The sequence below is a fragment of the Meriones unguiculatus genome, chromosome 1, assembly GCF_030254825.1.
Source record: "Meriones unguiculatus strain TT.TT164.6M chromosome 1, Bangor_MerUng_6.1, whole genome shotgun sequence".
Taxonomy (NCBI): domain Eukaryota; kingdom Metazoa; phylum Chordata; class Mammalia; order Rodentia; family Muridae; genus Meriones; species Meriones unguiculatus.
Genome location: NC_083349.1, coordinates 191,551,737 through 191,576,120, shown reverse-complemented (window position 1 = coordinate 191,576,120; position 24,384 = coordinate 191,551,737). Strand labels below are relative to the sequence as shown.

The 24,384-nt window shown below is 42.0% G+C and overlaps 1 protein-coding gene across 3 annotated transcripts in view; it reads left to right on the top strand.

The window, feature by feature from the left end:
• Nucleotides 1–24,384, top strand: part of Peak1 (pseudopodium enriched atypical kinase 1) — a 239,720-nt gene that overhangs the window by 162,746 nt on the left and 52,590 nt on the right. For all 3 annotated transcript variants that reach the window (XM_060374271.1, XM_060374279.1, XM_060374285.1), the window contains one exon: nucleotides 14,598–14,782. In XM_060374271.1, coding sequence (XP_060230254.1) covers nucleotides 14,598–14,782 — 185 coding nt within the window. The remainder of the gene's footprint in view (nucleotides 1–14,597; nucleotides 14,783–24,384) is intronic.

Here is a 24,384-nt window from a genome sequence, read left to right as displayed (position 1 = left end):
TTTGGGGGGAGGGGTTCTTTTTTATGGCCATATATACTACACTGTATGTGGATTTGAGTCAGCCTAAGCCCTAGGCATGGCAGACCCCTTACTGCGGAGTTTCAAATTTTTTATGGACATGTTCATGAATCCAAATGACACAGCTAATTTGCTTTACTGATACTAATATTTGACTGTTTCACAGTTGTCTAGGGATGTTAAAACACACTGCCAGGTTCCACTCCAAGGGTTTGGTTTGGTTTGGTTTGGTTTGGTTTTCTCTTTTTCCTTTCTTCTTCTTTCTTCTTTCTTCTTCTTCCTTCTTCCTTCTTGTTTTTTAAGACAGAGTTTCTCTGTGCAACTCCGGCTGTCCTGGAACTCTCTGTACACCAGGCTGGCCCTGAACTCAGATCTACCTCCCTCTGCCTTCCCCGTGCTGGGATTAAAGGTGTATGCCATCTCACGCTGCAACTCCCAGGGTGTCCGATTCACTTGGTCTAACTTTGCATATCCAACATGTTGTTGAGCCACACTTGAGAATCCTTAGACTTAACACTGGTCTAAAGGTACATAAGTAAAGCTATGATTGGGATGCTGAATTGTTCTTAGAGGTGTATTTATATTTTCTCATTTAACAGTGTCCCAGAATGAATAGAAAAAGAAGTGTTCAATAGGTTATTTTTAGCCTTGTGGAAAGTTTAAAGCATGAATATGTATATTGAAAACTACACTCCATTTGCTTTTTAAATAATTATCTCATTTACTTGGATTGTCATTGATATTTACTTGAAGCAACTTTGAGAGGGAAAACATTACAATCAAATGTCAACATTTGTGTTTATGGCTTGATGACAGTGTGATCATTAAATTACCATCTTGTGCCTGGGAACACACAGCTGAAAGAAATGAAAATACACTTTTTCTTTAAATAAATGAAGATGCCAAATCTGAACTGTCTATAAAGAATAAAGAATAAAAATACCCTTCTTATGGCTAGAATGCAGGGCCTGAATGATGAGAGACTTGTAGAGCCTTTCATTGTGGTATTAGACTATTTCTAACATTTATTTGACTGTTCCAAAGACATAAATTGAATATGTGCCATTAGCCTTGGAACAAATAGGGGAAAGATATTATTAAAATAATGAACTTGGGCTTGATTTTAGCTTTGACTCTGGTCCTTCAGTTATATAAGGCTTTAGTGATACTTATCACATAGAATTAATTTGAACATTTCATGAGAAGACATAAAATAGGCTGTCCAGCATCTGGCACATTAGATGTTTCAAAGTGTTAGTAGCTCCTCTGTCTTCAATGTGGTGCTTCATGTACAAAGTGATAAAGTAGCACAAAACACCTACCGATTAAATCAGCTTAAATTGACTTCTCAGAAATGAAAGTGGAACCAGATCTTAAAAGATAAATAAGAAGGCTGAGAATGGCAGCATATATCTGTAATTCCATCAGTCAGGAAGCTGGGGCAGCAGGATTGTAAGTTCAAAGCCAGCCTGGACCTCCACTCCCTCCCTCCCCTTCTCTCTCTCTTTCTCTGTCTCTCTCTCCCTCCCTCCCTCCTCCTTTCCTCTCTTTCTCTTTTTCTCTTTCTCTTCCTCCCTCACCCCCCCTTTCTCTCATATCACATACACAGACAAATTTTTGCCATTAATCAACATCACAGGCAAAAAGAGAAGGAAAGCAAATAAAAACAGGATGTGTAGCGAGAAAGGATAATGAGTAATGAATGCTAACATGTTGAACTCATAGAAGGGAAGAGTAGCTCACCAGAAGTTAGGGCAGTGGAGAAGGGCAGCTTTATCAGAAAGTGGGCAGTAGGGAAGGGGGATGTTAGTCAGGGTGCAGGCTTTCCATTAGGATGGGTTTTGGTGATCCGTTGTGCTGCATGATGACAACAGTTACGACGGTGTGTGTTTCCAAATTTCTAAAAGAATGTTGTAAGCCTCATCCCAAAAAAGTTTATCAAATGATAGATATATTAATTAATGTTCTTTAATCTATGTTGCATACATGTATTGGTGTATTTATGTGTATATATATATCACATTACACTCTATAAATTATTGTCAAATATAGGAAAAAAATAGAATGTTCAGTGGTTCTTTACACACAGTCTATATAAGGTCAAATAGAGACTGTCTTCACTTTGTACTGCAATTTGGGTTGTGAATCTATCCCAAAAGGCCCTTGTGTTAAATCTAAGTGGCCAGCCCATGGGTGTCCTAGGAGGGATGAAACCTTTGAGTGGAGCCCTTTGAAGGGAGTTCCTGAGGCACATGGCTTTAAAGAGAATATTGGGGCTCCAGTCTCAGTTTCTCTGTTTCTCATCCTCCCCTCCACTCTCCTGTCTCCCCAACCCCTTCCATACCCTCTTCTGTCATGAGTAGCTTCCTCTACAGACACCCACCATGGCACCGCCTTGGCACAAGCTGAAAAAGCAGTAGTGGCAAGCTACTGTGGACTGAAACTGTAAGCCATGATAAATCTTTCACCCTTGTAAGTTGATTGTCTCAGATTATTTTATCACATGGTGAAAAACTAACCAACATAGATGCTAAGATATTTTCTTTTCACTATGTTGACCTTTGCACTGACAGTGCAGAACACATGTGGGTAAAACTAATTGGATTGAAGCCCAAACAAAGCCATGACACCAAATTGTGCTAGGAATGTTAAAGGAAAAAAATCAATTTTACTTAAGATTAAGGAGCAAATTGTATTAATTTCAACCCTTGGTCACTTGTCTTTTGTGTACATATCTGCTGAATACCAGCAGAAATGGGTTGTGCTGGACAGTGTTGGTTAGAAACTGTAACACCTTCTTTTACTGGCCATAGAAAGGCCAACTGGCAGCCATTTCCAAGGAGACAAACTGTGTTTGTTTGTGATAAAATTTGAGCTTTCAGCCAGTCACAGTGGTGCACACCTGTAATCCCTGCACTTGGGGAGGCAGAGGCAGACAGATCTCTGTGAGTTTGAGACCATCCTGGTCTACAAAGTGAGTCCAGGACAGCCAGGGCTACACAGAGAAACCCTGTATCAAAAAACAACAACAAAACTAAAAAACAACAACAACAACAACAACAAAAACCTTAAGCTTTCAGACACCTCTATGCAGCACTGACCTTGACAGCTTCTTAATCCTTAAAACATTTGCTAGAAGAGATTGGTGGTGGCACTAACAAGGGGTCAGTCATTTGTTTGTTTGTTTGTTTATATTGTATAATGGAATACATCCACATTTGAAGGATATTTCCAAACCACTGCCCTTGTAACCATTATAAAATTATGCAATGGATTTTAATATAACTGAGAACAGAAAGTTTTTTGATAGGCCCCACACTGAAACTAACATTTAAGAAATACCATTTGGCACCCTAACACAGAGCCAGCAAATAAATGGCTGAAGTTATCTCAAAGGTTATTAATATATACCCACTTCCCACCTATAAGCTAGATGAGACTGGCTCACTGCATATTCTTTAATTCAGCAGCATATCTCCACAGATTAAATACAGAAGCAAGTTAAGAAATCTGCCTGTCATATTAAGCTGGATACCAGACTTTGGAAAATATTAAAAGTTCTGAATTACCTTATGTTTCAGTTGTCTTGGTTTTCATTTCTAACATAAATGTTATTAGATCTAGCCTACACACACAAGAGCCCTCGTGTGTCTCAGTTTTTAAGAGCTTCCATTACATGATAACTTTTTCCATCAGCAGTGCTGGTAGCAATAATGAAATCTTGATTCAGCGTTATATCCTTACTAATGTGGTGATTAGTCTGGATTGTGACTAGTTGGGAATTTCTGCACTGCCCCTTTTAGAATGCTGTCTACCTACTCCTTCTAAACTTAGAATTCATTACATAGGGAATAGCACAGTGAGGATATGCAAGCACTGGCATTGACAAAGATCTGAATTCTGACTTTACCACTGACTTGATTTAACTTTTGAGCTAAGGTTTTCTTTAGTATTCAGTGAGAAAACGACAGCTACCTTACTGAGATGCTATGCAGACAAACTAGGTATCATGAAAGCATCTGGCACAAGAGCTGTGTTACAATAAAAGTTGACTTCTCCCAATTACCCTTAAGTAACCAGAATGAAAGAGCATCCCTGCAACCTGTTTTGAGGGAGTCATAAACCTTTTCGGAATGAGGTTTCCTTTGTCAGTGACATCATCCTAGCTGTTAAGTCTTCCTCTCTTATTCATGGCCCTCCGGGTGCTCAGCCTTTCTTTCCTACCAAGGCCCTTTTAGATATCACTTCCTTGGAATTGATAGAACAGGATTACTTTCTATTAAAACTATCTTAAAATAGGTCATTTACTTTTGAAAAAACTTTTAACCATATACAAAAGTAAATACACACACCCATATATATATATACCTATATACACTTACATACACACACATACATGCCACTGAAGGGACTCTAGCCAGGTCATAAACATGGCTCTGACAGGCCTTGCCCTTCTCCCCCAATTCCCTCTGCCTTGCTAAAAACTGATAGTTTATATTCTGGCCATTCTGAATCTAGACCCCAAGGTCTAGTTCTTTATTTGGCCACTGTTTCCTCCTGTGGCTGACTACCAAGATCCAGCTATCAAAGTATTGAAGTCCAGCAATCAAAAGCCCCCTTTGGCTCACCTAATTAAGTACCCCATTAAAAGTAAATACCTCATTGTAACACATGGTTTCCCTTTTATAAACTACTATTTATTTGCCTATGAGCCACGTCTTTCTCCTCTCTACTCAGAGGCAGTTCTTTGTCCCTCTTCAGGACAAATACCTCTGACTCCTCTCTCCCTTGGTCCCTTTCTCTTCTTCTCATCCTCTGTCTCCTACCTTTGTTTCTTATTCCATGTTCTTTGTCCCTTTGGGACAAATAAAATCTCTTTTATGTTGAGAACTCGGTCTTGGGAGTCCTGAGCTGATACGGTTCTTGGCAACCACAAAGCCACATTTTTCCATTTTCTAAGTATACAGTTTATAATCCCAGCATTCAGAAAGGCTGAGTCGGGAGGATAATAGAATCATAAGATCCAGGTTAACCTGGGCTATATAGTGAGCCTTTAAAAAAAAATTAATTTAGGGATTGGATAGGTGGCTCAATGATTTGGAGCACTGGCAGATCTTTTAGAGGGCCCAGAATCCATTCCCAACATCTAACATGGCAGCTCACAGCCATCTATAACTCCAGTCCCAGGGCTTCTAACTCCCTCTTCTGGCCCCCATGGACACCAGGCATCTATGCAGTAGACAGACATGTAAGCAAAACATCCACACACAAAAATTTTAATAATTTCTTTTCCTTTATGTGCATTGGTGTTTTGCCTGCACATGTCTGTGTGAGGGTGTCAGATCCCCTGGAACTGGAGTTACAGACAGTTGTGAACTGCCATGTGGGTGCTGGGAATCGAACCCAGGTCCTCTGGAAGAGCAGCAAGTACTCTTAACCTCTGAGCCATCTCTCCAGCCCCACATAAAAAAAATTTACGTATCATGTCTCCTTCATATCAAATCTTTTCTCGACCCAGTATTTTGAAGCAAATTCCAGGTATCACTTCATTTTTATTTATTTATTAAATCTTAGCCATATACCAAAAAGGTTCTTTAAGTCTTACTGGGTGAACATAATTGGCATCAAATTTTGCCATTCTGATGACTCTCAAATTTATATCTCCATCCATCACATTTCACCCATGACTTATATGCAGACCTTCACTTGAAAAGTGCATTTCAAATGAAACGTATCCAAGACAGAACTTGATTATTCCCTACAAATGTGTTCTGTCCCCAGTCTTCCCTTCTTGTAAGTGGCCCACCATCCCTCCATTTGATCATACCAGAAAGCTGAATCATCTTTGATTCTTCTCTTGTCCCCTCCTCTAAGGATTCAAAATTTTAGGTCCTTTTGACTAAACTTCCAAAATATACACCACATCTATGCTCTCATTTCTGCATCTACCTGGCCCACCTTCCAGCATCTTTCATGTCATATACTGAAGTATTTGTCTAATTGTCTCTGCCCAGTCTCTTGTCCGTTGTCTCTTTAGAAGTCCCAGTACTTTTAAAGGATAAATTCCATTGTTTATCCACAGCAATGAGATCTCTGGGTAAGACCTGACTGCCTGCTTGGTCTGTCTCCTATTTCTTACCTCCGTGTCCTCAGAGTTTTAGCTTTCTGTTTTTCAAACTTGGTGAACATGATCCTTGGTAGGCCCCTTTATCAGAGAATGACCTGCCCTGTAGGGTTGTTGTATAGCGTGACTGAGTTTATGTAAAGGGCTCAGGAGGGACAAAGAGGTATACTCTCTTAGGACGCAGTTGACAGTCTGGAGACTGTTTTTGGTTATTAAGAAGGCAGGAAATACTGGAATGACCCTACTGTACGAGTAGCTCTCCACAGTAGAAAGAATTATCTTGCTCAAAAGTGTTAGTAACGCCACCTCTGAGAAACACAGTTTGGAAAACGCACATGATAAATACTGTATATGCTTTGGCTGCGATTACTAGTTGTTGCTGTTATGAGAATAAGCCCGCCCAGGCTGCCATTGTTAGATGTGTATTTGAGCACTGTGCCTAGCACTCAGTAAATGTGGAGGTGATTACTATTAGGAGAGCAATTATTTATAAACATCCGATGCAAGAGCAGCTTCTCTTTGAAGAAATACTTTTGCAATGTAAATAATTACTCTTTGGGCTTGTTTAGGGTTTTTCAAAATAGAACACATCTATTATCATTATTACTTCATATTTCTTTTTTTAATTTATCCATTATTTTTATTAGTTTTTAAATTAAAATACAGAGTAATGGATTTACAGTTTGCTCTTGTTGGTCTTTATCTCCAACTCTCCTTCCCCACCCTACGCTTTCCAGCTGGTCCTCTTTCCCACAGTGGTCCCTCGTCTGCATTTTTGTCATGTGTCTTCAATTACCCTCTTTTCCTCTTCCCTTTTAACCTCTTTGCCCTACTCCAATGGGCCTCTTTCTTGTTTCATGAACTACACCTCACCTCCTATTTCAATTAAAGCAATTTTCCTTTCAAAGCACTCTTAAAATCACACATTTACTGGGTCTGTACAGTTTGCTCCCCCACCCCTTACCTTACGCTGCTAGACTGGTAGAAAGAATGTGGGCATCAGAGTTGGACAGTGTCTCTCCACATTCCCACACTGCCGTCTCTGTACTCGGGTGGTCTCAAGCCATTTGCTTCTTTCAGCCTCCGTTTTCTCCGCTGTGAAATGAGAGGAATTGCTTCCGTGTCTAGACGCTTTGGTGGGGTCAATGTGAAGAGCCTGGCATGTGCCGCACTGAGAAGTCTGCCTCACGGCCCTTAGGTCGTAGTCAGCACTCATTCCCTCATGGCATTCGTTGTGTAGAAACTCCTTTCCCTGCCCTGACTCCTGGAGCAAAGGAACATGAGGGTGAGGGAAGAGGTTTCTAGTTTTTCCAGGCCTGTGGAGATAGTCCAGGACTATCTTCCCTAGGCTAGTGTCCTTGGTGAGAGCTGTGCATTTTCTTCTAAGAACTTGTATCTCTCTCTCTCTCTCTCACCTCAGTCTTCAAAAGCAAGCCAAGGCTGAAATGGGGATACTGAGTGATTTCAGTAGTCATCAAGAATGGCAACTTTATTTTAGGGTTCTTTTTCAAAACTAATTTATCTGCTGTTAATTTGCACAATGCCATTCTGACTTTGTATTTCACAGGATTTTAAAACTGCAACTTTTCTTAATTTCATGGAGGTAACAGGAATTTACAATGACCTGTTCTTTCTTGCTTTGCTGACATGCAATCCAGTGCCTTGAAAACACTTCATAGCTATCAAATCTGTTTTTAATTTTTTTTTTATGTGGGTCCTGTGCAGTTTCAGAAAACAGGAGTGTATTTCAAGACCTTGCACCTCGTTGCAGTACCCATGTGCACTTAGTTCACACACAGAAACCCCTTGCATTTGACCACACTCTGTTAGACAGTAGCAGGACCTCATCCGGTCTCAGTTAAAGGTTAATCTCAGTTCAGGATAAGAAGTTTGACGTTTTCAAAGGCTATGGAGGCTTAGTGGGAAATTGGACGTACTAGATAGTGATCAACAGATACATTTCTCCACCTGAAAATGCCAGTGCTTGGGAAATGTGGCAAAATCAAGTTGGTGACTCAGAAACCAAGGTAGGATTAAGAAATGTCACCATGGTGGGGGTTCCTAGAAGTCGAGATAGAGAAAAAAAATGGAGTTTGACTCTGGGTGGGTTTTCCTTCTCCCTTCCCTTCTAACAGATTGTAAAGGGGTGGGTCATTATGACTCCCTGAAGGCTGATGCTGATCCCACTCCCACAAAGGTATTGTCCCTCACTACCCCTAGAAGTAAATAGCTCAGGAGACCAAAGTCAGAACCGTGAAACATTCCTTCTGATGTTCAGATTTTAGAAATAAGAGTCTTTAAAAACGGCATTAATTTACTGGTGGTTTTGAGCACACAGAGATGGATGAAGCAGCTGAAGAGAGCTGGCAGGTAAAATGTAGAATGCTGCTTACCCCAAGAGACAGGTGGTCTCTGTAGAATTCTGATTTCATTAACTGCCCCTTCTGAAGCTGAACAAAGGTGGTTGGATTTGAAACTTAAAGTTGAACTAAAATTATGGAAATACTTAGATACAGAAAGGCCTTTACTCTGTTCTAATGGGAAATTTGATTTACCTTTTAAAAGGTACATTCAGGCATTTAACAAAATTCTTACAAAAATCTGTCTTGAACAAATTTTCCAGGAAAAAAAAAAGATTATTTCATGTATGCTTTAATGATTAATCCTACCACCTGGGTGAAGCAGGCGAGCTTTCGCATGGAAGATTGTTTCCATAACTTTGAATTATGTATGACTATTGCAGACTGATGAGATTTAACCTGCAAGGAATTTATTAGATAACACACAGACCTGTATAGCAATGTGTCTGCTGCTTTTGAACACCTCACATTCATTCTCAAAATTAGAAGAATAATCTCTATAAGCAAATATGGCAGGTTGTGTTAAGCCAAACACATCAAATTGCAATTAAAAATCACTCTTTAATGAAAGGTTGATTAAAGATTTTAGGTACAGTCACCCTCAGGATCTTCTGGGGTTTGGTTTCAAGATGTTCTTGATACCAAAACAAAATCCTTGGGTGCCTGAGTCTCTCAGTAAAATGGTGTAGGGTTCACTCTACATATGACCTCTGGTAGACACTTTTGTTTCTGTCTGGAGACAGAATCTGGCTCTGTAGCCTACATGAACCTTACACTCACTCTGTAGCTTAACCTGGCCTTGAACTCTCAGTTCAAGTCCTTCTGTGACAGATTTCTGAGTACTGATCGTAGAGAAATGCCCTTCTCTTTATAGACTTTATTTCTAGATCATTTATCATAACCTAGTCTAGTGTAAATGCTGTGTGAGTAGTATTTTTTTTCTGTTTTGTTTGGGAAATAATGGGAAGAAAATAAAATGTATATGCTCAGTATTGATCCAGTCTTTTTCCTGGACGTTCTCTAACTGAGGATGTAGGACCCAAGGATCCCAAGAGCCAGCTGTGCAGTCAGATGTATATCACCTTCCTTTATGAAAATAGAGTGATTACTGAAGGATGACGAAGAGGCTAAGCCAGTTTGATGGACCCTGAAGATTAAGGACTTAGGTATCATTTCCATAGTTATTACAAACTTTCCACCTTCTGTTGTGGGACTAGAGACTCTTTAGAAGGGATTTAAATAGCAGAATCATGAAACGCTCATGGGCCAGTCATTACTTCAACATAGTTTTATTTTACAAAAATGAATGTGAAATTTACTTACCTTGAAAAAAATACCTAGTTGGTCATTGTTTTACTATTTCCACACGTGTTAACATGTAATAAGATTCTCAAATTATATTCCTTATGATTTTCATTTTATAGGATTTTTTCCCACTTGTCTCTTGAATGAGATCGGGACGTTTTCATCATCTCTGTTATCTCCTTCATGGTGTCATTTGTTCAAAGATCAAAGTGATAGGAAAACAAATACCAGCTTCTAATTTCCACACAAGTGTTTTCCATCACCTTGAATATCCCCCAGTAAAATATTGGTGAGACATTTTGTCAGGAGAGATAAAGCCTGTATAAAGGATCGCTTTAGAATTTGAGAAGATTTCCTGATTATTTTGATCATTTATTTTCTTTAAAAGATGATCTAAACTCCTTTTATAATTAACGTGCCCACTCAGAAACTAAGAGGAAGGTTTTCCTTCTTCTCCTGGCTGCTTTGTCTTTTTATAATGTTTATACTTAGGAAGGAGTAGCTCTTGCCTCATGCTATCTCAATTCTTTGTTTTTTAGCCCTCTTGTTACTACCTACATTTCAACTCTTAGAACCTCTCTTTTTCTCTCTTTTACTATTTTAATAATACAAAGAACTGTCTGTCAAGCATTAAGACACGACATATTATGACACATTTTTTAAGTTCTTACTCCTTTAAAGACTGTCATTGTAAATGCAGATTAAACATTTCAGCATCCATTTGCAAATTCCTAACACTTGCATAGATGTTTGCAGTTGACAGTTATTTTAACTGATAATCTAGTATATCAGTACATTCTAACCTGTTATGTAAGTTGTGCTGCCCTGGTCCTCAAAGGGTTAATGAATCCAGCTTCCACCTTCTTGGCTCCCCAAAGGTAATTTGGCACATTGCCAAGACCAAGCCCCTATAGTAAAGGTCAAGGTGCAATGGGTGTTACTGAGGTACAGGATTCCGGTGTCTTAGCATAGCTTGTGCAGCTTGGCACTCTTCAAAACTCAGTGGCCTCTGCTCGGTCAGTTTCAGGGCATGGCTAACAGACTTGAAGAGACCCTGTGAAAATGTCCTTCAATGGGGAATTGTGTGAGTGAATACAGCGGGTGAGTCTTTGATATTTCTTGCTTGTTGTCATCCATGTTTCACACTCTTAGAGCAAGGTTCTGTCTTATGTATGTGGAACAGACCCAGGGATTCCAGAGGCTAACAGCAGCGGCTCTTTCAGTGGCTTTCAGAGTAGCTGATCCTCAACACCAATGTAGAAGAGCAGGCATGGCAAGCACACATATACACCCCAGCACTGGAGCACATCTGGCCTAAACGGTGAGCTCCAAACTCAGTGAGACTCTGTCTCAAAAAAAAAAAAAAATGTGGTGGAGAGTAGTAGGAAAAAACAGCTGATATCAACCACTGGCCTCCATAGACGCCTATGAGTGCAGACAAGCAAGTGTGTGCACATGTTCATATGCAGCATATAAATAAACTACCTTTAAAAAAGAAGAAAAGAAAAGAAAGGGACCAAGAGCAGGTTCAGAGATTAGAGGTTCCTAGCAGCCTGTCTGGTGTTGAACCCAGGACCTAGCATATACTAGACTAGCACTTACCCACAATCTCTTCTCAGCCTGTATTAAACTTTTTTTATTCTGAGACAGTCTTGCTCAGTTGCCCAGGCTAGCCTTGTAGTCACAATGAAGCCTAGGCAAGCCTTGGATTCCTTCTGTTTTAGCCTCCAAAATAGCTGAGATTGCCATCCTGTTCCACCAAACGCAGAGGTGGCCAGCAAGTCCTGGGACTTCTCTGCCTTCCCGTGCCGAGACACAGGTGCATTCCACCTGTGTGCAACTTTTTATGAGCTCTGGAGATCAGAATACATGGCCTTTTCTTGCACTGAGTACTTTTTCAACGGAGTTGTCTCTTCAGCCTGCATTTTTTTTTTTTTTTTTTTTTTTTGCCCATAAGTTTCTGTAAGAGATTTTTACTTGTGTCTTATTAGAACATACATCAACTGCAGATTTAAGGGAGAAATCTGAAGGAGTACCTTTTTACCTGTCTTTTCTTATAAAAAGGATGCATGTGTCTGGACAGAAACGAAGGCTAGAAATCCGCTGGCTACAATAGCTTCAGAACTACTCTTCCAAGCCAAAAGAGCCAGAGCCTTTCTTTACACCAGCAGGGTGTAGTGAACTGGAAGTTCCATTGTAGGCTCTGGTACTGGGGGTAGGAGACGTGGGAACGGACCTCTTCACTAGCGGTCAGAAAGGGCAGTCTGTGGAAGCATGCTGCCTCTTCTCAGTGGGCTGCCTTAGGCATCAAAACAAAGGGCCTTCCACACAAAACCATTTTCTCCTGAGACGGGACATCATAAAGAAAGGCAACACGGGAGCCTGGCTTCCATGCCTCAGTAAAGACAGTGAAGTGACACTCCCAAGCCACTCTCAGGATTGGAGGTTACTGAGTAGTTATGCACCTACTTAAAGAGAAAGAAGATCTTCTTTGCTAGGCCAAAGTTAACACAAACCACTTCTAATTTCAAGGCAGCACATATAAAGTGACTAGAAAATACCATTCTTCCTTTGAGAGGAAAAATGTTAAAGCTTCAACATTCTTCTACAAGCAGATTTAGTGATTTCCTAGGACAGTCAGTATAGCCAGTGAGCTTGGGTTCAGTGAGAGACCTTGTCTCAAAAAAAAAAAAAAAAGTAAGAAAATTGAGGCCCCTCAGTGACATCTTCTATCCTGAAGACATATACCCACACGTGCCGCCTCCACTCCCCCCAAAAATGTTTCTTATTATTCTTCCTCTTTGCCTACAAAGAAGACATGAGGAATATGGTGAGGCTAAGATAGTCTCAAAACACTTCTCAGACTCTGAGACCTCTAAAGATGCCTCATTTTGAGTGTAATTCATTAGCTAGCAACTTGAGATTTGCTGACTCTACCGGGTTTTTTTTAATTATTTATTTTCATTTTTACATGCATTGGTATTTCACATGCATATGTATCTTTGTGAGGTTGTCAGATCTTAGAGTTATAGACAGTCATGAACTGACATGTGGGTCCTTAGATTTGAACGTGGGTCCTCTGGAAGAACAGTCAGTGCTCTTAACCACTGAGCCATCTCTCCAGCCCCTGACTGAGCTGTTTTATGCTCCAGCAATTAGTGACCATTTGCACCCCTTGTACTTCAAGATCATAGGATTGACATAGTTTAGGTAGGGATAGGGAGTGGGGAGACTAGGAAAAGGTAGCTAAAAGTGAATGAGCTGACAGTGGTTGAAAAGATGACTCTTTAACTCATTCATGACCAGAAGGATGCTTCAGATTTGTTTTCATGAATGACATTAGCTAAAGACCTAACCTTCCTTTTCATTTGACTTCCCTCTTGCACCCATAGATGAAAACTGAACCTTCTATCTACCTGGCATTAACTTACCAAAACACTGGCATCCTTATTTGCAGAATATTTTATCCTGAGTTCTTTTTGAATCCCTCAGGAATTATTTTAACATGTAGCAAATACTATGTGTTAAGTAAAGGAAATAAAGTGTGATATTTACTATAGTAATAGAGTACTATTAAGTAAAATAATATAGTAAATATACGACTAATTTACTAAATTATTGAGTATTTTAACCAGTTAAGCATTCATTATCTTCTGTTGTTACCTCTTCTCTCTTTAAAAAAAATGTATGTTTGTTTACTTTACTGTTCATGTATGAAGGTCTCAAATTTTGTTTAATTGCTCTATTCCTTACCTGTTAACTTGCAATCTCTATTTGAAGTCAAGGGTCAAAATACTTGGTCTGTGCTCAGGCAAGTGCATGGGAGCTGATGAGCCACTGTTGTGGTTATAGGCTGTTTGTTCATATCTGTGGGAAACATGTCTTCCATAAATCTCATTTTTAATATTATTTCATTTATTATTCTTTCTAGTTAACTCTGGCTGTTCTCGAACTTGCTATATAGACCAGGATAGCCTGGAACTTAAAACTTACAAAGATCTGCCTCTGCCTCCCAAGTGCTAGGATTAAAGACCAGCACACTGCCCTATAAATCTAAATCTTTTTATTTTAATTTTTTTCTTCACAATTTATTATATATCCCGATTGAAGCTCCTTCTCTCAACTTCCCCCAGTCCCACCATCCCTTCCTCTTCCTTCCATCCCCTTCCCCTAGTCTACTGAAAGGAGGAGTTCTCCACTATTGCCATCGATTATCTGCCCATCCAGGACTGCCTGGATCCTCTTCCTCTGTGGCCTGGCAAGGCCATATCATCAGGGGTGAGCAATCAAAGAACAGTCAACTGAGTTTATGATAGAGGCAGCCTCTGCTCCCTCACTCAGAGATCCACATGGAAACTGAGCTGCCAATCAGCCACAACTGAGCAGGGGGTCTAGAGGATGCTTAAATCTCATTCAGAATGGCAAACAGGATAGACACCAGAAGTGTTGGAAGAGAGGACACAGAATGGGAGCCTACTATAGAGGGTCCTCTGAAAGGCTCCACCCAACAGGGGATTGAAGTCTATGCTGAGACTCATAGCCAAACTTTGGACAGAGAGCAGGGAGTCTTATGGAAGAAGAGAGGGATAGAGATAGAGGGACATGGAGGGGACAGGAGCCCCACAAGGAGACCAACAAAGCTAAAAGATCTGAACCCAGGGGGTCCTGCAGAGACTGATGCACCAACAGAGGACCATGCATGGAGAGGACCTAGACCCCCTGCTCAGATAAATCTAAATTTTAACAGATCTTTTGCATTCAGATTTGATGAGCTGTCTGATTTGTTTCAGTCGGGTGACCCACGAAGTGGCAGAGGAATTTTCTCCTCAAGATCCAAGAACTCTTCTTGTGAAGCAAGATGGCACTTCAGTCACACCAGCATTGCCCCCACCTGACCTGGAAAGGGAAGAAGAAAAGGATGACACTTCGGATCCTATAGACGTGAATCCCTGCAGTGCCACATATAGCAACTTAGGTAAGTACAGAAGTTACGGAGAGGCATTTAAGCCTTGCCTTTTCTTTTTTTTTTTCTATCTATCTATCTATCTATCTATCTATCTATCTATCTATCTATCTATCTATTTAAGCCTTGCCTTTTTATGTACTGGCTAAATGTTATATTCTGGAGGATCAAAAGTTGTACCATTGGAGTTATAAAATATTCAAGCTTTAATCAGGCTTATTTTAAATGCCTGCTGCCATGAACCCTGAGCCTGTGCTAAAGAATGTTCCAGATGGAGGCAACAAGTGAACCAGACGTGGAGACACAGAACAGCTTGGTACCGCAGCCGTTAGAGGTTGTTGCAATGTGGAGCAGTAGAAAAGATGTGTTTCAGGTTAAAATCTTAGACCTTTTGTTATTTGTGATAGTGACTTATCAAAGGGCTTCAAGAAAGACAAATGACAAGACTTAAAATGAGTACATATAGGCTATGGTGTTTGCTACCGGTACTATTACTGCAGAACTACATGAGAGAATAATAATGGAGCCCTCGGTCAAGACAGAACAGTGGACAAACTGGACGAGTATTTTAGGGCAAGGTTTAATAATGTGAAGAACAGGATTTCTTGCTTTTATCAAGCACACTAGAAGTACGAGTCCTTTCATTGGATGTATGTAGGCAGAGGCTTCCAGGCTGTGTCACAGACCTGCTGTAGTGGAGAATGTGCAGGGAGAGCTAAGCAGAATTGCTTCAGAGGTGTCTACTTCCCCAGCTCTCCACTTTCTTCACTGTGTTTCTGGGATTCCCAGTGACTTCTGAATTTCCCTCACTGAGTATCACGCAGTTTCTTTCCTTCTGAAAAGGAAATCCTGGAGCAGAATAAGGGGTTTTGGTGCTCATTTTCTGTAGGGAAGAAGATATGAGCAACAAGGGCTGCCAGCAGGACAGTGTACCAGCAAAACTCTAATGAGCCACTGACCGCTGGTTAGAAACCACTGGGGTTTGTCTCTGACGGACCTAGTTTCTCATCTCCCTTCTTTGTCTTTTTCCTCCTGTGTTATTTTAAAGAAAAACAGTATCAGAATCAGCTAGTATACTTGAAAATTGAAAATAATAGGTTTCTTTATTAATAAGTCCAAAAGATTGAGCCATGCCATAGGAGAAATGCTCTAATATCTCCTGTTAGGAGACTCAGTTAGAACAACCCTCAAGTACAATCTACAAGAAAAGACTTCTAGCTTCAGTTCCAGTAAACTTTATAGCTGAATGGTTTATTGGATCTTTCTTTTATATTTCTAGAAGTACATTGTAAGATGAAGTTTTTACTTACTTCATGCCCTAAGATAGCATACCAGGAATTATATGTACTAGATGTTTTGTGATGCCAAAATTTCTTTCATGACAGCCTCAGTAACATATATCACAATTGTTAGGAATTAATACTGTATGACATCTGTTCCTAAAATTTTCCATTAGCAATTGGGTGTGGCAGTTTACACCACTTGGGGGCCTAAGCTGGGAGAAGTGTGACCCTGAGACTAACGTGGGCTTCGTAATAAGACCATGTCTCAAAAAAAGATAAATAAATAAAAAAGTGAGGCATGGTGATGACACATGTCGTAATTTAGAACTTGGTAAGTGGAGGCGGAAAGATCAGGAGTTTAATTTCACTCTCAGCCACACAGTAGTGAGTTGGAGGCCAGCCTGGCCTACATGAGACCCTACCTTTAAAAAACAAAACAAAAACAGTTTTTTGTTGTTGTTTTGGGTTTTGTTTTTTTCTTACAAGTTAACTTTAAATTTTAGTTATTTTGTCTTATTTTAGATGAGGAAAACAAGGCAGGGGAGTTTGAACCAAGATCAGAACCCAGAGAGTCTTAGACACTCATGACTCTAATGCTCTCAGTCATTAAATTCGTGGAAAGCACTAAAGGGCTGTGACTATTGAATGATCAACTTTCAGATATGTAATTGAAAACTTTTAAAAAGTTATAGTTCCTCAGAGTCCAAAAGCAAAAGATGTCCTGTGAGAAAGATTGCTTTCTGTTGACTTTAGCTCAGTGTAGACCTCTTGCCTAGCAATCGTGAGACCCTGGGCTCGGTGCCCAGCACCAGAATAAGGAAGGAAAAAAGATGGATTTCTTTTGTTTGTCATAAGTATGTGGTTCCTATGTTATCCAGTCTTCTTTGGGGATTATTTTTGTTATTCTTGTTATTAAAAAAACAAACAAAAACTTCCAAGTTAAAAAAAAAAATCACCAAAATAAACCAGGCCCAAAGTGTAATCATCTCATTGAACTTAGAGCTGTTCTGAAACTGTGAAGCTTCATGGTGAATTTTACACTTTAACTATCAAATATATTTTTATCAACTACCAAAAAGTGAAAAATCCATGACAAAGTTCGAACTAGAAAAATAATTAGCTTTAAGCCTTCTTTAAGTGCTTAAGTAGCTCTGCACTTGACTTTGTATGACTTGATACATGCTTAATTTTTCTACTTTGGAGGAGTAATAAAAAGGTTGATTCCATCAGTTCTAGAATCTGAGGGTTTGGGCTTACTGCATTTTCCCTGGTGAAACAAGTATGTAGGTGGCATTTGGAGCTCTCTTTTGATTCAGCAAATCATCTCCATGCAGTTTTAAACTGCCCCCTTAGATAATTTTTTTTATGAGTTAAAGCTCCAGTAACTTTTTTAAAATGGTACTATTAATCTGGATATGGTACCTATAATCCTGGCACTGGAGAGGTAGACAAGCAGTCAGGATTCAAGGAGTTCTTGGAAACCTAGGGCCCTATCTTAAAAACAAATAAGGAGCAGGAAAGATAACTCAGTGAGGAAATCCTGTAAATGCTGCACAGGTGTTAAGACCTTGGTTTAAACCCACATAAGAAGCCAAGTTGGGCCACGTATGCCTATAGGGATAGGGACAGGAAGCTTGCTGGAGTTTGCCCCCTGTTTTGTGAGAGACCCTATCTCTAGGAAATAAAGCGGGTCATTGGAGCAGGACGCCCAACACGATGGAGACTTCGTTCTGAATGGTGATGACATGGATCACAGGATGAACTACCCTTTACCATCTTAATCTCACCTGATCTGAATTTTTATGGCATTTCTGCACCCAAAATAATTTTCCAAAGAAGTGATAGAATATCTTTTTATCAAGCCTTTGACATTTTCCTGTTTCTTATGTCTATCTTTAAATGTCTTGAAGAAGGATCATTGGTTATCTTTTATGTGGGCCTGTCTGACTACTTTATTATCTGGCCAGAAGCAGAAGCATGTAAGAAGTTCCACTCTGTTGAAACCCAGTTGACAACTTTAGGTTTCCTTCACTCACTTTGTAACTATGTACTCTATACATTTCTTTCATAAACGCTCAATCACGTCTCCCTTTACATGTTTTTGGCTTGCTCCTCTTTCTGTATCCCTACAGCCTAGCACATTATCTGAAATGCCAAGGAGCTGCTAAGAATGTGTTTGAGTAAATGAGCTAAAATGACTGCTGTGTTTGACTTTGGAAGATTCCCAGATGGAAGAAATCTGACTGTTCACAGGGAAGTTCATGTGAGAGATTTTCAAGTCATAGTTTATATGCTTTAAGACTATTGATCTGGCTTTTTTTTTCTAATATTGAACTTAATGCATAAATTTCCTAATTAGGGAGCTATATGTACCTCTGTCTCCTATGGGTCTCCATAAGAATCTGTCCACTTTTCTCATTTCCATTACTTTCAGCAAATCCTTAAAGGTACAACCTTCAAACACTAAAGCATCTCACCTCCAAGCACACCGTCAGTGTCAAAGGTGAAGGTGGGCATTGATGAAAGAACGTCGCCTCTGTGCTGTACTCTGTGCTGTACTCTGTGCTGTACTCTGTACTGTACTCTGTGCTGTACTCTGTACTGTACTCTGTACTGTGCTCTGTGCTGTACTCTGTGCTGTACTCTGTGCTGTACTCTGTACTGTACTCTGTGCTGTACTCTGTGCTGTACTCTGTGCTGTACTCTGTGCTGTACTCTGTGCTGTACTCTGTGCTGTACTCTGTGCTGTACTCTGTGCTGTACTCTGTGCTGTACTCTGTGCTGTACTCTGTGCTGTACTCTGTACTGTACTCTGTGCTGTACTCTGTGCTGTACTCTGTGCTGTACTCTGTGCTGTACTCTGTACTGTACTCTGTGCTGTACTCTGTACTGTACTCTGTGCTGTACTCTGTGCTGTACTCTGTGCTGTACTCTGTGCTGTACTCTGTGCTGTACTCTGTGCTGTACTGTACTCTGTGCTGTACTCTGTGCTGTGCTCTGTGCTGTACTCTGTGCTGTACTCTGTGCTGTACTCTGTGCTGTACTCTGTACTGTGCTGTACTCTGTGCTGTACTCTGTGCTGTACTCTGTGCTGTACTCTGTGCTGTACTCTGTGCTGTGCTGTACTCTGTGCTGTACTCTGTGCTGTACTCTGTGCTGTACTGTACTCTGTGCTGTGCTCTGTGCTGTACTCTGTGCTGTACTCTGTACTGTACTCTGTGCTGTACTCTGTGCTGTACTCTGTGCTGTACTCTGTGCTGTACTCTGTGCTGTACTCTGTACTGTACTCTGTGCTGTACTCTGTGCTGTACTCTGTACTGTACTCTGTGCTGTACTCTGTGCTGTACTCTGTGCTGTGCTGTACTCTGTACTGTACTCTGTGCTGTACTGTACTCTGTGCTGTACTCTGTGCTGTACTCTGTGCTGTACTCTGTGCTGTACTCTGTGCTGTACTCTGTGCTGTACTCTGTACTGTACTCTGTGCTGTGCTGTACTCTGTGCTGTACTCTGTGCTGTACTCTGTGCTGTACTCTGTGCTGTACTCTGTACTGTACTCTGTGCTGTACTCTGTGCTGTACTCTGTGCTGTACTCTGTACTGTACTCTGTGCTGTACTCTGTGCTGTACTCTGTGCTGTACTCTGTGCTGTACTCTGTGCTGTACTCTGTACTGTACTCTGTGCTGTACTCTGTACTGTACTCTGTGCTGTACTCTGTGCTGTACTGTACTCTGTGCTGTGCTCTGTGCTGTACTCTGTGCTGTACTCTGTACTGTACTCTGTGCTGTACTCTGTGCTGTACTCTGTGCTGTACTCTGTGCTGTACTCTGTGCTGTACTCTGTGCTGTACTGTACTCTGTGCTGTACTCTGTGCTGTGCTCTGTGCTGTACTCTGTGCTGTACTCTGTGCTGTACTCTGTGCTGTACTGTACTCTGTGCTGTGCTCTGTGCTGTACTCTGTGCTGTACTCTGTGCTGTACTCTGTGCTGTACTCTGTGCTGTACTCTGTGCTGTACTCTGTGCTGTACTCTGTGCTGTACTCTGTGCTGTGCTGTACTCTGTGCTGTACTCTGTGCTGTACTCTGTGCTGTACTCTGTACTGTACTCTGTACTGTACTCTGTGCTGTACTGTACTCTGTGCTGTACTCTGTGCTGTACTCTGTACTGTACTCTGTGCTGTACTGTACTCTGTGCTGTACTCTGTGCTGTACTCTGTGCTGTACTCTGTGCTGTACTCTGTGCTGTACTCTGTGCTGTGCTGTACTCTGTACTGTACTCTGTGCTGTACTGTACTCTGTGCTGTACTCTGTGCTGTACTCTGTGCTGTACTCTGTACTGTACTCTGTGCTGTACTCTGTGCTGTACTCTGTGCTGTGCTGTACTCTGTACTGTACTCTGTGCTGTACTGTACTCTGTGCTGTACTCTGTGCTGTACTCTGTGCTGTACTCTGTGCTGTACTCTGTGCTGTACTCTGTGCTGTACTCTGTACTGTACTCTGTGCTGTGCTCTGTGCTGTACTCTGTACTGTACTCTGTGCTGTACTCTGTGCTGTACTCTGTGCTGTACTCTGTGCTGTACTCTGTGCTGTACTCTGTGCTGTACTCTGTGCTGTGCTGTACTCTGTACTGTACTCTGTGCTGTACTGTACTCTGTGCTGTACTCTGTGCTGTACTCTGTGCTGTACTCTGTGCTGTACTCTGTGCTGTACTCTGTGCTGTACTCTGTACTGTACTCTGTACTGTACTCTGTGCTGTACTCTGTGCTGTACTCTGTGCTGTACTCTGTGCTGTACTCTGTGCTGTACTCTGTGCTGTGCTGTACTCTGTGCTGTACTCTGTGCTGTACTCTGTGCTGTACTCTGTGCTGTACTCTGTGCTGTACTCTGTACTGTACTCTGTGCTGTACTCTGTGCTGTACTCTGTGCTGTACTCTGTACTGTACTCTGTGCTGTACTCTGTGCTGTACTCTGTGCTGTACTCTGTGCTGTACTCTGTGCTGTACTCTGTGCTGTACTCTGTGCTGTACTCTGTGCTGTACTCTGTGCTGTACTCTGTGCTGTACTCTGTGCTGTACTCTGTGCTGTACTCTGTGCTGTACTCTGTGCTGTACTCTGTGCTGTACTCTGTGCTGTACTCTGTGCTGTACTCTGTGCTGTACTCTGTGCTGTACTCTGTGCTGTACTCTGTACTGTACTCTGTGCTGTACTCTGTGCTGTACTCTGTGCTGTACTCTGTGCTGTACTCTGTGCTGTACTCTGTGCTGTACTCTGTGCTGTACTCTGTGCTGTACTCTGTGCTGTACTCTGTGCTGTACTCTGTGCTGTACTCTGTGCTGTACTCTGTGCTGTACTCTGTGCTGTACTCTGTGCTGTACTCTGTGCTGTACTCTGTGCTGTACTCTGTGCTGTACTCTGTGCTGTACTCTGTGCTGTACTCTGTGCTGTACTCTGTGCTGTACTCTGTGCTGTACTCTGTGCTGTACTCTGTACTGTACTCTGTGCTGTACTCTGTGCTGTACTCTGTGCTGTACTCTGTGCTGTACTCTGTGCTGTACTCTGTGCTGTACTCTGTGCTGTACTCTGTGCTGTACTCTGTGCTGTACTCTGTGCTGTACTCTGTGCTGTACTCTGTGCTGTACTCTGTGCTGTACTCTGTGCTGTACTCTGTGCTGTACTCTGTGCTGTACTCTGTACTGTACTCTGTGCTGTACTCTGTGCTGTACTCTGTGCTGTACTCTGTACTGTACTCTGTGCTGTACTCTGTGCTGTACTCTGTGCTGTACTCTGTGCTGTACTCTGTACTGTACTCTGTGCTGTACTCTGTGCTGTACTCTGTGCTGTACTCTGTACTGTACTCTGTACTGTACTCTGTGCTGTACTCTTCTGTACTCTGTGCTGTACTCTGTACTGTACTCTGTACTGTACTCTGTGCTGTACTCTTCTGTACTCTGTGCTGTACTCTGTGCTGTACTGTACTCTGTACTGTACTCTGTACTGTACTCTGTGCTGTACTCTTCTGTACTCTGTGCTGTACTCTGTACTGTACTCTGTGCTGTACTCTGTGCTGTACTCTGTGCTGTACTCTGTACTGTACTCTGTACTGTACTCTGTGCTGTACTCTGTGCTGTACTGTACTCTGTGCTGTACTCTGTACTGTACTCTGTACTGTACTCTGTGCTGTACTCTGTGCTGTACTCTGTGCTGTACTCTGTGCTGTACTCTGTACTGTACTCTGTACTGTACTCTGTACTGTACTCTGTGCTGTACTCTGTGCTGTACTCTGTGCTGTACTCTGTACTGTACTCTGTGCTGTACTCTGTACTGTACTCTGTACTGTGCTCTGTGCTGTACTCTGTGCTGTACTCTGTGCTGTACTCTGTGCTGTGCTCTGTGCTGTACTCTGTGCTGTACTCTGTGCTGTACTCTGTACTGTACTCTGTGCTGTACTCTGTGCTGTACTCTGTGCTGTACTCTGTGCTGTACTCTGTGCTGTGCTCTGTGCTGTACTCTGTACTGTACTCTGTACTGTACTCTGTGCTGTACTCTGTGCTGTACTCTGTGCTGTACTCTGTGCTGTACTCTGTGCTGTACTCTGTGCTGTGCTCTGTACTGTGCTGTACTCTGTGCTGTACTCTGTACTGTACTCTGTGCTGTACTCTGTACTGTACTCTGTACTGTACTCTGTGCTGTACTCTGTGCTGTGCTGTACTCTGTGCTGTACTCTGTGCTGTACTCTGTGCTGTACTCTGTGCTGTACTCTGTGCTGTACTCTGTGCTGTACTCTGTGCTGTACTCTGTGCTGTACTCTGTGCTGTACTCTGTGCTGTACTCTGTGCTGTACTCTGTGCTGTGCTCTGTGCTGTACTCTGTGCTGTACTCTGTGCTGTACTCTGTGCTGTACTCTGTGCTGTACTCTGTGCTGTACTCTGTGCTGTACTCTGTGCTGTACTCTGTACTGTACTGTACTCTGTGCTGTACTCTGTGCTGTACTCTGTGCTGTACTCTGTGCTGTACTCTGTGCTGTACTCTGTGCTGTACTCTGTGCTGTACTCTGTGCTGTACTCTGTACTGTACTGTACTCTGTGCTGTACTCTGTGCTGTACTCTGTGCTGTACTCTGTGCTGTACTCTGTGCTGTACTGTGTACTGTACTCTGTGCTGTACTCTGTGCTGTACTCTGTGCTGTACTGTGTACTGTACTCTGTACTGTACTCTGTGCTGTACTCTGTACTGTACTCTGTGCTGTACTCTGTACTGTACTCTGTGCTGTACTCTGTGCTGTACTCTGTACTGTACTCTGTGCTGTACTCTGTGCTGTACTCTGTACTGTACTGTACTCTGTGCTGTACTCTGTGCTGTACTCTGTGCTGTACTCTGTGCTGTACTCTGTGCTGTACTCTGTGCTGTACTCTGTGCTGTACTCTGTGCTGTACTCTGTGCTGTACTCTGTGCTGTACTCTGTGCTGTACTCTGTGCTGTACTCTGTGCTGTACTCTGTACTGTACTCTGTGCTGTACTCTGTGCTGTACTCTGTGCTGTACTCTGTACTGTACTCTGTGCTGTACTCTGTGCTGTACTCTGTGCTGTACTCTGTGCTGTACTCTGTGCTGTACTCTGTACTGTACTCTGTACTGTACTCTGTGCTGTACTGTACTCTGTGCTGTACTCTGTGCTGTACTCTGTGCTGTACTCTGTGCTGTACTCTGTGCTGTACTCTGTGCTGTACTCTGTGCTGTACTCTGTGCTGTACTCTGTGCTGTACTCTGTACTGTACTCTGTGCTGTACTCTGTACTGTACTCTGTGCTGTGCTGTGCTCTGTGCTGTACTCTGTGCTGTGCTCTGTGCTGTACTCTGTGCTGTACTCTGTGCTGTACTCTGTGCTGTACTCTGTGCTGTACTCTGTGCTGTACTCTGTGCTGTGCTGTGCTCTGTGCTGTACTCTGTGCTGTACTCTGTGCTGTACTCTGTGCTGTGCTGTACTCTGTGCTGTACTCTGTGCTGTACTCTGTGCTGTACTCTGTGCTGTACTCTGTGCTGTACTCTGTGCTGTGCTGTACTGTACTCTGTGCTGTACTCTGTGCTGTACTCTGTGCTGTACTCTGTGCTGTACTCTGTGCTGTGCTGTGCTCTGTGCTGTACTCTGTGCTGTACTCTGTGCTGTACTCTGTGCTGTACTCTGTGCTGTACTCTGTGCTGTACTCTGTGCTGTACTCTGTGCTGTACTCTGTGCTGTACTCTGTGCTGTGCTGTACTCTGTGCTGTACTCTGTGCTGTACTCTGTGCTGTACTCTGTGCTGTACTCTGTACTGTACTCTGTACTGTACTCTGTGCTGTA